The sequence below is a fragment of the Carettochelys insculpta genome, chromosome 7 (genome assembly GCF_033958435.1).
Source record: "Carettochelys insculpta isolate YL-2023 chromosome 7, ASM3395843v1, whole genome shotgun sequence".
NCBI classification, from domain to species: Eukaryota; Metazoa; Chordata; order Testudines; family Carettochelyidae; genus Carettochelys; species Carettochelys insculpta.
Genome location: NC_134143.1, coordinates 38778477 through 38795491, shown reverse-complemented (window position 1 = coordinate 38795491; position 17015 = coordinate 38778477). Strand labels below are relative to the sequence as shown.

Below are 17015 nucleotides of genomic sequence, written 5' to 3'. Positions count from 1 at the left end.
TAAAATGGCAAGAATGATAGCATTCTGTGGTCAGATCTGCTTCGGGCAATAAAAGGAAGTATGTATTGCATTCCAAATCAATACAAGTGGGTTTAATGGACTGCAAAAAACAAAACAAAAAAACCCAAAAATAAAAAAAGCACTTTTGAACATTATAAAATGACTCCCCAACACGAGCAAGGTGAGTAACCCCACAAAGAAAACATGCTTCCTTTACATCTGGTTTAGCGGTTTCAGCTCATCTAGTGCCAGTGATACCATGTGAGAAGCATCCTAGCAGAAGCGGTTAATAAGATTGCATAATTCTTGACCATATTTATATTCCTCATAACAATCCAGTTATTTCTCAAAACCCCAAACATTTTATTTTCAATTATAAAGCTAGAACTCCACCTAAGGGCTCTGGTGACAAACTGCAACCGGATCTCCTGTTTGTATAGCTCCACCCCTGAGCAATTTGCTGGATGAGAGCATTCCAGGTTAGAGAGGTTCAGCCTGTACTTAGATTCATGTTTCTGCTTTCTTAAAAAAAATTCACACCTGCAGCAACTGCTTTCTGAAACAAAATTTGCCCCTGCAGCTGCTAAATTTTAATACATGTATGTCAGTAAGGGCATGAGAGGAAGTCAGATTCTTAACATAGGTTCAGATCTAATACCACAGCTTATTTGGTATATTAAATATACATACAAAATCCAACATGTACATTATATCTAAGATTTACTCTTACTAGATAATACTAGAGTTCTACAAATGGTGACAAGTCAGTTGAGACTCCTTATCTATTCCAAATTGTGTGTATCACGAGTAAACTACAAAATACAACTTGTATTGACAAACAAACTTTTAATGTTGAAGGTATCTAACTCAGGGGTCTGCAACCTGTGGTTCTTTAAGGACTTCTTTGTGGCTCCTGACGCTATAATTGCAAAGTTTAAAAAAAAAAACAACAACAAAAAACAAAACAAAACAAAAACTGAACCTCCTGACTATTTTTGATAAACAGTGCACTTGTAAAAGCCCAACAATGAACAACTCATAGCAAAATAGCAAACAATATGTGACCTTGAAATGTTGGATAACCCTCCCTTTACTATGTGCAGTGCATCATGGGACTGTATCTGTGTTTTGATTCGTTACTAATCAAGTCTTTTTTTTTTTTTTTTTAAAACTAAAGCTTGTGGCATTCCTGCTGTGAAGGGCAACCCACATTTTAAGAAAGAAAACTGAAATTAAACAAGGGAAAATTGGCATAATTAAAGTGAGTTTGGGAGTGAAAGTCAGGAAGAAGTTATACAAACATACAAGTAAAGTGTGACAAAACAGAATACGCAAAAAGTTTGTGAATGTCACAGTAAACATGTATCACATTACAGATCATTAAGAACAACAAGAAGTCCTGTGGCACCTTATAGACTAACGGATATTTTAGAGCATAAGCTTTTGTGGGCAAAGACCCGCTTCATTGTTTGTGTGCTCTTCTTAAAATAGGGATTACAAAAAGTATGGTTTAACCTCTTTATTAAGGACTGTCTTGTATTCACATGTATTGTGGCTCCTGAATTACTAAAATTTAACCAAATTAAAAAAAAATTAAAGACTTTTCTTGCTTTTTTGGTTGCCAACCCCTGATCTAACTTGTAACTCCAATGGCTGACACACCTGGTAAATCAGACTGACAGTTTCTTTTTAATTCTCTCTAGATGAATCCTAAATGTCAGGTATTCAAAGGTGGTCTAATATTAAATCAGGAGGGTGAGGTAGATGTGGCTGTCTTCCAACAATGGAAGTTTCAAGATTATAGGCCCTGGTTTTTCCCAGGGACCGGCTGCTGAGAGAGTAATACAGCTGTGCATAGGTAGTTCAGGAAGTTTTTGAAGAGTGTTGGAGACAAGTTTCCTGGTGAGACATCTGGAGGAATCAAGTAGGGGTCATGCTCCTCTAGGCCTGCTGCCCCCAAAACAGCAAATAATTTGCAGGGGAAGCAGAAGACAATGCTAACTTGAGCAGTAGTGACAATGAGATGGTCAAGCTCAACATCCTGACAAAAGGAAAGCAACAGAGCACAGGCCCTGGATTTCACAAAAGACTCCTTCAGGGGGCTGATGGGTAGGATCCCCTGGGAGGCTAGTATGAGGGGGAATGGGATCCAGAACAGCTGGCTGTATTTTAAAAAAGCCTTATTGATGGTTCAGAAACAACAATGTACATCCCAATGTGCAGAAAGAATAGAAAATATGGCAGGTGACCAGATTGGCTTAACAGAGAAGACTTAGGTGAGTTAAATACAAAAAGGAAACTTAGAAGAAGTGGAAGCTTGGAGAGATGACTAAGGAGGATATGAAAATACCACTTGGGCATGCAGGGGTGTAATCATGAAGGCTGAACCACAACTGAAAATTAAATTAAGAAGAGATGTGAAGGATAACAAGAAGGATTTCTACAGGTTGGTTAACAAGTCCATTGTCATGGAAAGTGTGGGGAAAGGAATCTAGTGACAAGCCATGTAGAAAAAAGCTGAAGTACTCAATGCTTTTTTTTTTGGTCTCCATCTTCACAGTATCAGCTCCCAGACTTCTGTACTGGCAGCATATTGGAAGGAGGTGAGCGGACCTCAGAAGTGAAAGAACAGGTTAAAGCTGATCTAAAAACACTTAGCATATAGAAGTCAATGGGGCTGGATTTAATGCACCTGAAGGTGATGAGAGTGTTGGTTAATGTGACTGCAAGAGCAACTGGCCATTATCTTTGAAAACTCAAGGAGATTGTGGGAAGTCCCAGATAATTGAAATTAAAAAAAAAAAAAGGCAGATAAATATAATGCCCATCTTTCAAAAAGGGAAAGGAGGAGAATCTGGGGAACTACAGACTGGTCAGCCTCATCTCAGTCTTTGGGAAAAAATCAACAAGCAGGTCCTCAAGTAATCCATTTTGAAACACTGGGAGGTGAGGAAGGTGATCAGGAATAGTCAATATGCAGTCCCCTGGGCAAGCCATGCCAAACCAACCTAACTTTTGTAATGAGATAACTGTTTCTGTGGATATGGGGAAAGCTGTGGGTGTTATTTTCCTTCATCTCTCATAGTATTCATGCCAGCAAGTTAAACAAGTATGGCAGATGGGAATAACGGGACTTTGAAGTAGCTGGGGTCCTTTCGACAAGGAGCTCTGTCTGGATGAGCCACGCGGCGGCGAGCCGCGTCAATTTTGAAGTGCTGCAGCCACCCGCATGCTAATGAGGCACTGAATATGTATTTCAGCGCTTCATTAGTAAACTTCGAAATGGCCATTTGCATGGCAATTTCCAAGTTTTTGGCTAGTGTAGACGTAGCCTTTGTGGTACAAAGTGTAGTCATGCAAGCATTTATGTTGCTGTGTATGTGTCATGGAGTTTTGTTTAAATTAATTGTTTTGCTAACATGTGTTTGTGTCAAAATCTGATAACTTGCCCTTGCAGCAACAAAGAGCTGTTTTGGTTTTGTGCTACCAAATGTCTGGCAATTAGAATCTGTACTAATCTGTATTCCTCGTCTTTTATGTTCGGGGTTTGTTAGTTTTTGTGACCAGTTGGGGTAATGTTGTTTGTCTGTCTGTCTGTCTTGCTGGTGTATCCATAAGGAGGGGACACTTTCCAATATGGACACCAATATAGGAAAAACAGTAAGTTTAGGTATAAAAGATCTAAATCCCTTAAGTAATACTTAAAAATGGTAATATCCAATAAAATGTCATTTTGGAAAATAAGCAAGTAATTCAAGAAAAAAGAAAAGAGTAAATTAACCTTGCAGAGTTAGGAGGAAACTAAGAATTTAAACTTTGTAAAATGTTATGAAGAACAATTCTTGGTTTCTTTGAAATCATTCTAAAAACAACTTTTTCCAAAGGACTATCTATAAATAAGCCAGCCAAAGAAATAAGCAAATTTAAAATCTCCATAATTCAGTAAAACTTGCTAAAAGAAGACAAGGGGTTTCTATTGAAATTTAACTGCCCCAGATGTAAAAAAAAAAAAAAAAGGGGGTGGGGGGCGGGGGAGCAGGGGAATGTAAGCTGTGTACAGCAGTGTAAAATTAGTTAGAGCAGTGCAATGGGTGTTAAAAAAAATGTGTATGCACTTAACATGAGTGACCCTGTAATAAGATGCAATGTATATGATTGTCTTTTAATAAAGGTAAAGTCTTTAAGCAATGCCCAAATAATAATTAAAAACATTCCTCGTGATAAAAGGTTTGTGTGGGAGGGCGGTAGTCAAGGAGCCCACTCTCCTTGCTATATTGGCAGTGAGTTAAAGTTTGTGACCATAAAAAAGAGAAACGTTTTGATTATGGAAACAGGATTGGGCCCACACAGGTAAACAATAGATAAAGAAAGCTATAGTTTGAGAGCTCTGAGGGCACATTAGCAGGAATAAGGGAAGTAATAAAAGTCAAAGGGAAAGTCAAATCCCTGTAGTAACACTTCAAATGGTGAGATCTAAACTAATAGTTTTCATTATTTTTGAGGAAGCAAGCATGTGATTAGCAGGAAAGAGTAAGTGAGTAAGTCCTTAACTCTGAAGTGTCTGGTGAAAATACAAAGTAAGTAGCTTGCAAAGTTTAGAAAGAACTAACCATATTTGTAAATGGAGTATTCTAAGATGTAACCTGCCACCCCAAAGGGGGCAGAAAAGTATTCTTTTGTCTTTCAGAAACACAGAAAAACTGGTATTTACTGAAGAACAACCTAAAACATCGTGAACCTTCTCTCAAAACAAAGAATGTGTTTTTTTATTTTATGTTTGTGCTTATGTCTGCAAGTGAGACCTCAGAGAGGTAGACATCAAGCTGGACAACTGGGAAGAACTAGCAGACGACCGCAGCAGATGGAGACAGGAGTTACACAAGGGCCTTCAGAAGGGCGAGATGAAGATCAGACAGCTAGCAGAGGAGAAGCGAGTGCACAGAAAGCACACTAAGGACTTGCCAGACATCCACCACATCTGCAAGAGATGCAGCAAGGACTGTCACTCTTGTGTGGGTCTTCATAGTCACAGTAGATGCTGTAAATGAAGTCCTCAGTTGAAACTATAAACAGCGCGATCCATAGTCTATGCAGACTGAAGGATGCCTACTACTACTACTACTACCTTATTAATAGCATTGTCAAGTCGTCTATATTGGTAAGTTAACAAAAATACACATGGGCTCACAAAAAAAAAAAAAATGGTCCATATGTTGCTGCCTTATTAAATGTCTTCCAGTTACCATGTGCTGTTGCAGTTACTAAGTGTGCTGCCCATCAGGTTGCTCATGATAAAGTTACATGTGGAAATGCCTTGGCTAACACAGCAGCTAACGTTGCAGCCCTTTCCCCTCTTGGGCCACTTCACTATTTCCTATTTTTACAGACTCCCAGTCTCCTATCACAACTCTTATTGATATTGCAATATTCCAAGATCAGGCCCTAAATTCGGAGAAGACCATCTGGAGACTGGATGAACATCGCTGGCATCCTGAACACCTTTGGCGCTCCCCGGATGGCCGCCTGGTTGCGCCCAAGGTCCTTCTCCCTTATCTTGCATGCACCACAGCGAAGCAGGAGGAGGATTACTGCTGTTCAGACAAAATTGGTTTGCTCCCAAATTCTCCCAAGTGGCCCAAACTACTGTCTGGCTTGCCCTGTCTGCCAAGCCCACAATGTGGGCAAACCTGTAAAGACAGTTCTGGCAAACAGATCTCTGCCTTTAGAACCATTCCTGCAGTTACAAATTAACTTCATTCAACTACCCAAATGTAAATCTTTTAAAAAATGTGAAGCATAGTTAGGTATTATCAGGAACTTATGAGGTGTGTGCAGTCCTATCATTCACAGGTCAAAGATACTTTCCAGGAGGCCCCAACTGAGCCATACCATAAGCTGCAACCAGGAGATAGACTGAGTCTGTGTGAAGATCCACCAGCAAAAGACTGCCTGGAACGAAGGTAAAGTGATGACCATGAATGTTACGTCCTCGGAGTGGGGTAAAAGCAGCAACTATCTGGACCTGGAAACCCCTCAAGGACTTAACTTTTATATTATTTGCAGTGGTGTTAGTTGTAGTTTTCCTTGTTTGCTTTAAATCTCGTTTTGTGGCAAGTCCTGGTTTGAGAGCCGGTAAAGGTCATGGTGAAATTATTTGGACTTGGACTTGTTATATTATTTCTTATTATTTCATCGACTTTCACTACTGCTAAGCATCCCCTAGAGGATGCCCTTCAAACCATCGTCACTGCCGTCAATGCCTCCAATTGCTGGACGTGCACCCTGTTAAACTCCTTCACCAGAATCGGGATTGAATTCATTCCTCTTAAACATAAATGACTGGTGGAACAAAAGTGACATTTTCACATGGGAACCATCGTGGGTTGATGATGGCAACCTTCAACACCACAACCTCCGGAATAACTCTGGGGGGAGGTACTGGGGGTGGCATCACCATTGGCAACCCACGGTATGGAGCCAGCCATTGGAATATATCTCGGGAGTTTCACGGGAAGTTTACCTTATCTGTTTTGAGAATGAGAATGATACTGGTCCGTATTGAGGATGGCTTAAGGATCAGCAGTGCACCCACATCGCAGCTTTTAATGAGCAATTAGAATCATGGGACCTCTATGTACAGGAAGATACTCATTTTCTAATGCACTATCTAAATTGCTGGGGAATCATCATCAACGTATCCCTCGGTGGCAAGCTGCTCTATGATATTGGTAATGCTACAATTGCCCCCTTGAACTTTAAGAAATATACCGAGAGCCAAGCATGGTACAATAACTCTTTGTTCCCAGTTTTAAGAACTGGGCAATTGTATAACCCCATGCTAGTAACCAACAATACTTTGTACCACAGCCAATGTGCTAAAACTAGTCTCTTCCAAACAGGCCAAATTTTACAGGACATACTGCTTTCCTTGCACTGTGCGGTCACTAATGATAGCTACTGGGCCGCCTACAATGCTCCAAAGAAAAGAATGGGTGAAAAGGGGTGGTTTAAGGGACCCTATTCCCTTATTTTAGATAGGGAGCCTGGCCTATTTTTCATCTGTGGGAGCAAAGCCTGTAAGTACCTCCCAGTAAACTGGTGAGGTCAATGCTCATTGGGACATGCCGTCCCTGGGGGACTTACAGTACACCCACATATTACAGCTCCAGGTATAACCAACCTTGGAAGCTTTTTACATCAAGCATCCAGGCAAGCCAGAGCTGAAAACCCCCTTGTTAAATGGCCGACTGGTTTTCATCAGTTTGCCCATGCACTCCTACCCTGGCTTGGAGTAGCAGAGCTCCGACAGGCATTAGTTAATGTCTCACAGAAGGTGGAAAAGTCACTAAATCACACTGCCCATGCACGAGGCCTGCTTAACGAGCAAATACAATCAGTAGCTCGCTTTGCTTTACAAAATCGAGTAGCTCTGGATGCTGTTTTAGCCCAGCAGGGGAGGAGTATGTGCTGTCATTAATAAATCTTGTTGCTTTTATGTAAATCGGTCTGGACTAGTTGAACAAGATGTATCTGCTATTAAGGATGCAGTTAAGTTATTGCACATTGTCGCAGAAGACGGAATAACTTCATGGCTAGATTGGCTAGCCCTGCATTTAGGATTCACTATAACCCCATTTTTACATTATATTATTAATACTGCAATAACCATTTTAATTATTTTTTGTATTATTCTCTGTATTGTTAAACACTTAATTGCCTTAGCAAAGCTCACCTGCAGAAGTTCAATATATGGCATTGTCCAGCGATCCTAACCAGTCCCTCAATCACAAAACGTTTGAGCAGGCTAGTCCTGTAGGGTGATTTTAGTTTCCTCCAAGGAGGGCAAGAGGTTCTGGCACCACCACCACCTTGCATCCTGGAACGATGTGGCATATCAGGGGGTGGAATGTAGCCAGACAAACCCCTACCCACCTTCTCCTCTCACTGTAACTACTTCAAGGCACAGATGTGATGAGTCATCAAAACCATGGGAAACACAGAAGAATAAACAAAGGGAGTAACAGGCTGTTCCTGGAGCTGGGAGCCTTGGGCTACCCTTGAACAGTACTGATAGTGATACGCCCACATAACATTTCAAAAGAGGAATCCTATGCCCACGTGAAAAGAATGCTCTGTCTTAATGATTTGGCTAACATTCGGCTACCTTCACCTAACAAATGCAAATTAATCTAGTAACCACCTTTTGAGACTGGCATCACTGAGATGTACCAGCACAACTGGTGTTAAGGAAGATGCGTACATGACCCAAGGGGTATAAAGTAGGGCCTCGCAGCAGACATGAGCTGAGCTGCAATTGCCTGACCTGCTGGTTAGAATGGGCCTTTGCCTCCGAGGTAAGGGGACGCCCTCCTCGTACTCTTCTTCCCGAGTGACAGACGCTGGGAACGCTGGAGTCAGATGATGCAAGGGTGAGAATTATACCTGCTATGTATTATTTTGCGTGCATTTAATAGGTTGTGTCGCTGTTGTTGTTGTAACTAAAGTTAAGTTGTAACTAAAGGTAAATTTAATAATCTAAATTACCTGTAAGTTTACACCTCTTACATGCTAAACTTTTCACTGTAATAAATCATAGTAACCACTACGCTAAGCCTGACTCCTCCAGTAATTGCATCGAGCCATACACAACCAAAGAACCCTAGCTGACTTTTGGCTAATTAACACCTTAGGGTGAGTGGTGCTAGAGTGCTGGAAACTGGGCGTTGAGTCTGGCCACCTGCCAAAGGGCAAACTCCTGGGGCATCTGTCAGCCATTCTGGCTGCCCACTGTGAAGGGACTGCCTGTCCTAGCAGTTAAAGACTCGGATGTAAAAGGGACTCCTTCTGGCACTAAGCACTATCCTGATCAGCCACCCCTTTAGTGTCAGCTAACAACCTGACAGCCCTTAAAATTATGGTCTTAACGAGCTAGTACAGAACATCAATACTGCCTAAATCAAGATGATTCATTTCTTCAGACTTGGTTACTGGCTAATCAGTTATGTCTTAAATGATCCAATAACACTTTTTTTTGGGGGGGAGGAAATAAAATCGAACACAGGGGTTGTCTTTAGATTAAGCTCCTCTGGGCAAGGGCAGTCTTTTTGCTCTATATTTATACATCCTCCAGCACAGGGGTCAGCAACCCCGGGCATGGGTGACACACAAGCCAATTTTTATTGGTACGCAAGGTGGGAGCTCACAGCCCTCCTCTCCCTACAGACGGGACATGGTGTGGTGGGGCGGGGGCTAGCCTTGTGGTGTGGTGGTGTGGGGACTAGATGGTGCCGGGCGGGGGAGGGTGTAGAAGGGAGGAGGGGGCTGCTCTAGACAAATGCAGAAAGTGCAGAAAAGAAGTTTCTTGGCCTCTCATACAAGCACAACCCCCACAGCCCAGGCTAAACACTGTAAACTTCTTCAAATGTTTCTCTTGTGTGCTATAACTTGCAAAGCTTTGCATCAACTAAAAATATAATTTAAAATGTTTGAATTAAACCCACTGAGGTATTTGTTCATAGAAGGAATGAAGGAGATCATAAAACGGGGAGAAACTGCCTCCAGATTATATAAATACTTTTGACTCAAACGCCATTCACGCATATTGATATGACTAAACAGGATGCAGCATGAAGAATTAATATCACCTGATTAAGTAAGTGAGAATTAGTTCCTTAAATGATCCTAATCAAGCCTGAACAATGATTTAATTCTTGAGTCATTATCCAAGTTCCAGGTCCACCCCATTAGGGCTGTATATGAAGTACAGAAGGTTGAAGTTAAAAAGCAATTTAAAAAAAAAAAAAGCTTTACCTTTTACTCTCTGCAATGGCTTTGTCCAAGTGTTTGAAGATATCTTGAAATAAAATACAACTGGAACGGCTATTTATATCATACCCATATCCTCTTTTCCAGTACTGCTTTAGGTCATTCAGGTATTCCAATACCTAGAATGAAATTTAAAAACATGTAACAAAAAAGACAACATTTACTTCTTCTACATGAAAACACTCATACAAATAGTATGGCACTGACAGCTTTCTTAGGAAAATGGGCAAGTTTGGTTAGCTTTCTTTAAAAAAATGTTTATGCCAATTTCTCTGTCTCAGGGTTAAAAACAAACAAAAATATCCACTGATTTCTGATCTTCCAGTATTAGTTTACAAGTTCTGCTAATGTCACACTTGAATCAGCCTTTGCATTGTGGGAAAGCTTTAAGCAGAAGAGTAATGCAATTTCCTGAATTTTTATGGCTTTTATCACCTTGTTTTTAAGTATTATGCATCACTAAATGAATAAACTGAAAGATCTTAATTCCAGGACATATCTTGCTGAAATGAGTCCCACCTGATAACATGAGCACTGCTGAGCCCGCCCAGCTTCCCAAAATGCAAGGCAGCTGCACTGGACACAAACATGGTTTATCATCCAAAAACCTGCGCCCATATCCTCCCTTGCCCTACAGCAGACTTCTGAAGACCCAAGGATTCCTCAAAGACATCAATACTTCAGTTCTTCTGATATACAGACTGTGACATTCCAAACTATCTGATTGGCATATGGTTTACCATACCTGCTATCACGTTGCCTGGCTGGTTGGCCTGTCCTACTCTCATCATGTCTGTGGGCTCTTCCTTTGGCCCACATCTTCCCATTTACATGCCAGGTCCCACCATAGATCCCTAGCACATTGTCATACATCAGTGCTATTCTCACAGTCAGCCATTCAAAATAAAGCAAACATGCATTTGAAAGAAATCATCTGACACACACCTAGTAAGGAGAACTTTAAACTAGGTTTAAAGAGAGATAGTGATAAAATCCCAGAAGCATATATAAAAAGTGACCTTCTGAGAGGAACAGATGTTTGGGGAAGGCATGGAAAATTACTATGGGGTCATGAGACCAAAGAGGAAAAACAATCACACAGGGAATCTGCTCAACATCTTGGACATCTACACAAAATTGTGAAGCGTATGGGGGGAGAGGGAGACAGAAGAAGCAGCATGGTGTTGCATTATACTTCAAAAATATAATAACTTATTATGAAAGGAATGAGAGGCAGATCTATTGAGAGTCTCTGGATGCAGAGAAAAGGGGTTAAAACAAAACAAAACCCAGGGTGGGAGTTTACACCAGGCCACCAAATCAGGAAGATGGGGCGGCTGAGGCATTTCTAGAACAAATAAATATCCAGAACACACGATCTGGTGGTAGTGGAGGACTAACAACCCAGAAATCTTCAATTCTAGAAAGTGAAGTAAGTAACCAGGAGAGTGTCCATGTGTAGCCAGACAAAGTCTCCCCCTTACAAGCCAGCTTGCTCGTTGCCCCCCCCCCGCCCACTGAGGAGCACACAGGGCACGGAAATGGCTGCTGACAGCACAGTCTTTGATGCCCTCATTGAGGCCCAGATATGCTAGCTTATCGTGACCCTGAGAAGCAGAAAGTACAGCTAGAAGGCTAACAGGCCAGACTGTCAACATGAGAGGGGGGGGACCCCTCAGAAATCACCCCAGCTGGCATTGATCAATATGATGCACACACACAATCACCCAGAAGGGGACGTGCCCCGCCCGCACAAAAGAGTGTCCTGTACTCCTAAATTGTTTATCTCTTGTCTTACAAGTGCAAACTAAGTAGAAATGCCCTTGTAACAAACTGGAGTCACAAAGACAGACCAGTATGATCTGGCACCATAGATAAGAAAGAGAATACGTAACCCAAAAGGGGTATAAAAGATGGGTCCAGCAGAACTCTAACTGAGTGCATTCCACCAACTTCCTGCTGGTCGGGTCAGGTGATTGCCTCCCGAGGTCCACTACTGGGGACGCCCAACCTCGTATTCGTCTTTCCGCGGAATTGAGTGACCGATCCGGCTTGGCTACGCTGGTATCGAGAGACGCAGAGAGGGTAAGATACACCCATGCTAGGTCTCTGACTTTTTTTTGTGCACAGCTAAAGAATTAGAGCTCTGTAACTAGTATCAAGATATCATTGTGTTAGATGATAACAGATATCTTTGTATTGGATTGTAACGTAACTTGTAAACACCTGTACTTTGCTAGCATATAAGAAGTAAACAATAGCCTTTTGTAACCGCATGCTTATAACTGTAGCTTAATAAACTTGTAACTAGTTAAGATCCAAGCCTAACCATTTTGTTAACCCTTTTGTCACTGCAACACAGCCGGCACAACAAAAGGAACTTTAACCGTTTGGTTACTACAGCCTGGCCGTGGGTGAGTGTGCTAGGAGCTGCCTGCTCTAACAGTAAAAAACTGGGTTGTTTAGGACCCAGGGGAGTACCTCACCGCACATTACCTGGCCACCGGCTAACACCATGTTAGGCTTGATTCTGACCAACAGGAATGAACTGCTAGCAAACCTGAAGGTGGAAGCAATATAAGTTAAAGTGATCATGAATGATAAATTTTATGAGTCAAAACAAATAAGAGCAACAGGACAAGGAAAACTGATTTAAAATAAATCAGACTAACGAATTAAGAACCAGCAGCTAAGGTGCCATGGGAAAAAAAGCTAAGAGAAAAAGTTCAAGCAAGCTCAAAGTATCTCAAGGCCGTATTAAAGGCAAAAGTGAGAATGATTCCAACATGAAATGAAGACAGGAATATTAAGAAGCCAATATGGCTGCATCAGGAGCTCTGTAACGACTAGAAATTAGAAAAGAATCCCATAAAGAGTGGCAATATGGATAAACTGTTGAAGGGTACAAAAGAACAGCCAGAAGCATGTAGAAACAAAATGAGGAAGGCTAATGCACTAACAAAGGACAAAAACAGCACGCCCCCCCCAAAAAAAAAAAAAGTAAGCCACAGATCCTCTATTTACCAAAGAGCTAATAACAGCTTTTGGGATGTCATCAACAAGAAGCGAAATATACATTTTGTGTCAGTCTTCACTAAAAACATTAATGGTAACCAGCTACTCAATATAAGTAATATGAACAAGGGGGAAGGAATAAAAATGGAAACAAGGAAAGAGAAGGGTACAGAGTATCTAGGTAAATTAGATTATTTAAGTCAGTGGGCCAGATGCAATTCATCCTAGTGTATTTAAGGAACCAGATGAAGCAATTGCTTGACAACCCTTGGGCAATATGTGACGTCCCACAAGCCCGGAGAAGGACAAACATGGAACCTATGTTTGAAACAAGAAACAAAGAAGGACCAGGGAATTACAGATAATCAGCCTAACTTCAATGCAAAGATACTGGAACATATAATTCAGCCACCAAGCTATAAGCACATGAAGCGTTATAGGGCTATAAGGAAGTCAGGACACTCCTGACAAATCCAGATCATGGTAACCTAACCCAATTTCTTTCTTTGACAAGGTTGATGGCCTAATGGATAAGGGAGAAAGCTGTAAAGACAATATATTTTGATTTTAGCAAGGTTTTCGACACAGACACACTCAAACTAGGGAAATGTGGGCTAGATTAAACTATTGTAATGGAGACGCACAACTGGTTGAAATATCATAGTGAAAGTGCAGTTATCACTGGTTTGCTGTAAAACTGGGAGAGTGCATCTAGGGGAATCCAAACTAGATCAGTCCTGGGTCCAGTATCATATAGTATTTTCATCCATGATTTAGATAATAGGGTGGAATTAAAGTTTGCAGGCGATAGCAAGCTGGGAGAGGTTGAAAGTGCTTGGGGAGGGCAAGTTTATAAATCAAGATGACCTCAACAAATTAGAAAACTGGTTTGAATCAACAAGATGAAATTCAATAAAAAATAAATGCAAAGTACTTCTCTTAGGAAGGAACAATCAAATGCACAGACTGGAATAAATGGTTCACGTGACAGTACTGCTGAAAAAGAGCTGGAGGTTGCAGTAGATCAGAAGTTAAATACATCTCAACTCTACGGTCCAACTGCATGCAATGTTGAAATCATTCTGGTGTGCATTAACAGCAATATCATCTGTACAACATGGGAAGCAATTGTTCTCTTCTACTTGACATTAGTGAAGTCTCAACTGGAACACAGGTTTAACCCCAGAAATCTGTAACTCTCTTGCCCAGCAACATCTGTGGCCTATCTAAACCACAGCAGTTACTGGATAAGAGAGCCCCAGCAGCCCAGAGCAAGAGCCAGCTGAGAGTCTTGCAGTGGGAGCCATGTCCAGGGAGATGGCAGGGAGCAACAAGCAGAGATCTGGGGAGCTTGCAGAGGTGGGACCAGTGAGCAGATAGGGCCAGGCATTAACTTCCCTTGGTCCAACAAAAATCCATGGTTCAGGACCACTCAGGTCCCAAGGATGCCAGACTAGGGAGGTACAACTTATACTATGTTCTATGCTGGTCATTTCAGTGAACATGAAAACTTTTGTTGCTCTCTTCTGGACTTTCCAGTTATACAAGGCTTTGAAACAAATTGACCTGTAAGGAGAGGTTTAAAAAAAAAATCCCAGAGAGAGGCCCTGATAAGAGACTTGTAGTAGGTTAAGGGTTTGTTATAATGAGGATAGTAATCAAATGTTTTTTGTATTCACCAAAAGGAGAATAAAAGAAATAGGCTTAATCTGCAGCAAAGGAGATATAGATTAATTATTAGGGGGAAAAAAAAGAAAACCACCACCTTGCTAACTATAAGGATGGTTAAGATCCAGAATAGGCTTCCAAGGGAGGCTGCAAAATTCCCAGCATTGGAGGTTTTTAAGAGCAGGCTGCACAGAGATGAGATCCCTTCCAGCCCTACATTTCCATGGCTGGGTCTACACTACAGAGTTTTGTCAACAGAAGGGGCCCTCTGTCGACATAATTCAGGGACCATCCACACGCTTAAAGCATTCTCTCTACAAAACTCTGCATTTTCCTCGACGGTATTATCCCTCAAAAATTTGAGGGATAACAATCTCTGGACAAAGTACTGTTGACAAACATGCAGTGTAGACACTTCTGTCGACAGAGAGAGCTTTGGGTTGCTGGGCAGCCCTCTCTGCAGAGCTGCCATTCCATTTTCTGGCACCAGAGGACAGTGCAGCTTGGCAGTTCTCTGTTGACAGAGCAAAGTTGCATGCAGATGCAACCCATTGACAGAATACTGTCGAGATTTCCCTGTCAACGGTAACTTCTGTTGACAGGTGCTTCTAGTGTAGACATAGCTTATGAGTTTGTGTACAAACACAGGAAACAAACATCATCATCTTATACTCAAACCCATGTTCTCATTTTAAAACTCCTTTCCTTTGTTATTTCTGTCTTCTGCATCCTATCAAAACTTAGGTTTTCAAAAGAGGACTACTGTCAAACATTTACACACAATGTTGAAATAAATATACACTATTCCTAAATATTTATGTTGATGCATTTGGATAAGCTACAAGCCACTAAATTCCTAAAATGGGCTAATAACAAGTGTGTTTATTTGTAATGTTACACTGGGATAATAAAGGGGACAAGTTGCGCTAACTGGGCAATGACAATAACACATTTGTACACACCTGTTTTCCCATGCAAAGGTCTTAGCCTTAAGTGCTAAGAGTTTTACATTGATACGCTACTTCTGATTAAAATCAATTTAACACAGGCCATAGAACTTCTTCAGGCATGATGCATGGCAGACACCTCGGTGATGGGCCCGCCATCTCTGACGAACTTATGGAAATAACTGAACCTCTGAAAGACCATTGCAAACACAAGGCAATAGCCCTTTGTCCCGTTAGGCCAATCATGCCAAAAAATGCTCAGACACACAGTATAATCTGAAAAGACAGTTGAAATTCCCAGCAGCCAAATCTGTTTGTTTTCTCTTGAGGAGTAGGTCTAAATTACCCTACACAACTGCATCCTTTTGAAGCATGGACACAACGTGAGTTTCACTTTTTCATTAGACCAGAACTCCTCTGACAATGTAAGTTATCAGTTAGCTTTCCTGCATACATCTATAGTATTAACAACTTAAATAGAGGGGATGGAAGCATACGCATTCTTATTATATATGGAGTCATACTGAGAAACGTTAGGAAACACAGTCATCACCCTGTACTGGGCTCTTCCAATTCCAATAGAATATTTTTCTGTGGCATGAATAACGTACTGTAGCATGTTCTAGCAAAAGATCTAAGTATGTGTTACAAACACTAGCTACTCTCAACAATCTTGGGAGTTAGGCAAGTATATTAACTCTAATTTACTTATATGGCAATTCAAGTGGAGAAAGACAAGCTGAAAGTCTCAAAAAGTATGTAGCTGGGTCAAAAGAGGAATGCCAATCTCCTGACTTCAAATCCTGTGCCTTTGTTGCAAGTTTACACATATTTTCTCTGTGGGGTTTTTGTTGTTTTGGGTTTGTTTTTACTTTCGTTCCTTCCTTCCAAATCTGAAGACTAAATTTTATCGTGCTGTAAAAAGAGGAGCTGAAAGAAACTAGGACAATCTGAGAAGGGGTTGGGGGGGGAAGGCAAAGAATTGTCTAACCACTAGACAACCCTCTCCTCAGGACCTGGAACAGAAATCATGATTTCTGAGTCTCACCATTCTTTCATCAACTAGTAGCTGGGAAATCCATTGGTGAAACACGCCCATCTCCTACTAGCAGGTGTTCCAAGTAGACAAAGGCCACCTCCTACCACCAGTGACTCCATTAGCTCAAGTAGCACGTGTCTGTGCTGTGGATCTAGAGGTTTTAATGCTGCTCACCAATCACGTGAGTCAATATGGTTCAATATGATGGAATTCACTTTTTCCTAATTTGATTTTTAATATGAATTATTTTAAACAAATATTAATTTTATAAAGTAAAAAGTAGGCAAATGCAAAATTACAGCTGTCTCTTGTGTTTAGTTACAGTAAGAGCCTTTAACTGCATGATAGCACAAGCTGTTCCAAAAGACCCCATCTAATTCAGTGCACAGGACCTAATTTTTATTAAGAATGCTGCTACAAGTTGCTGTCACTAATTTTCTTGGGTCATTGTTTCACAAGAGTAAAGGATAAGTTCAGCATGTTTCATGCGTTCATCCTTATCCCACTTCAAAAAAGCCAAA

At 41.1% G+C, this 17015-nt stretch overlaps 1 protein-coding gene and 1 long non-coding RNA gene across 6 annotated transcripts in view; one reads left to right on the top strand and one right to left on the bottom strand.

The window, feature by feature from the left end:
* The window catches only part of LOC142016130 (uncharacterized), a 40987-nt gene extending 32393 nt beyond the window's left edge, over window positions 1-8594 (top strand). The window contains exon 4 of the long non-coding RNA XR_012646305.1: window positions 4797-8594. This is a non-coding gene — a long non-coding RNA (uncharacterized LOC142016130). The remainder of the gene's footprint in view (window positions 1-4796) is intronic.
* The window catches only part of LOC142016128 (multiple inositol polyphosphate phosphatase 1-like), a 47259-nt gene that overhangs the window by 24147 nt on the left and 6097 nt on the right, over window positions 1-17015 (bottom strand). For all 5 annotated transcript variants that reach the window (XR_012646301.1, XR_012646300.1, XR_012646302.1 and 2 more), the window contains exon 4: window positions 9811-9944. Coding sequence is in view for 2 of the 5 variants with exons in the window: in XM_075000346.1 (XP_074856447.1) it covers window positions 9811-9944 (134 nt within the window). In the remaining 3 variants the exon portion in view is untranslated. The remainder of the gene's footprint in view (window positions 1-9810; window positions 9945-17015) is intronic.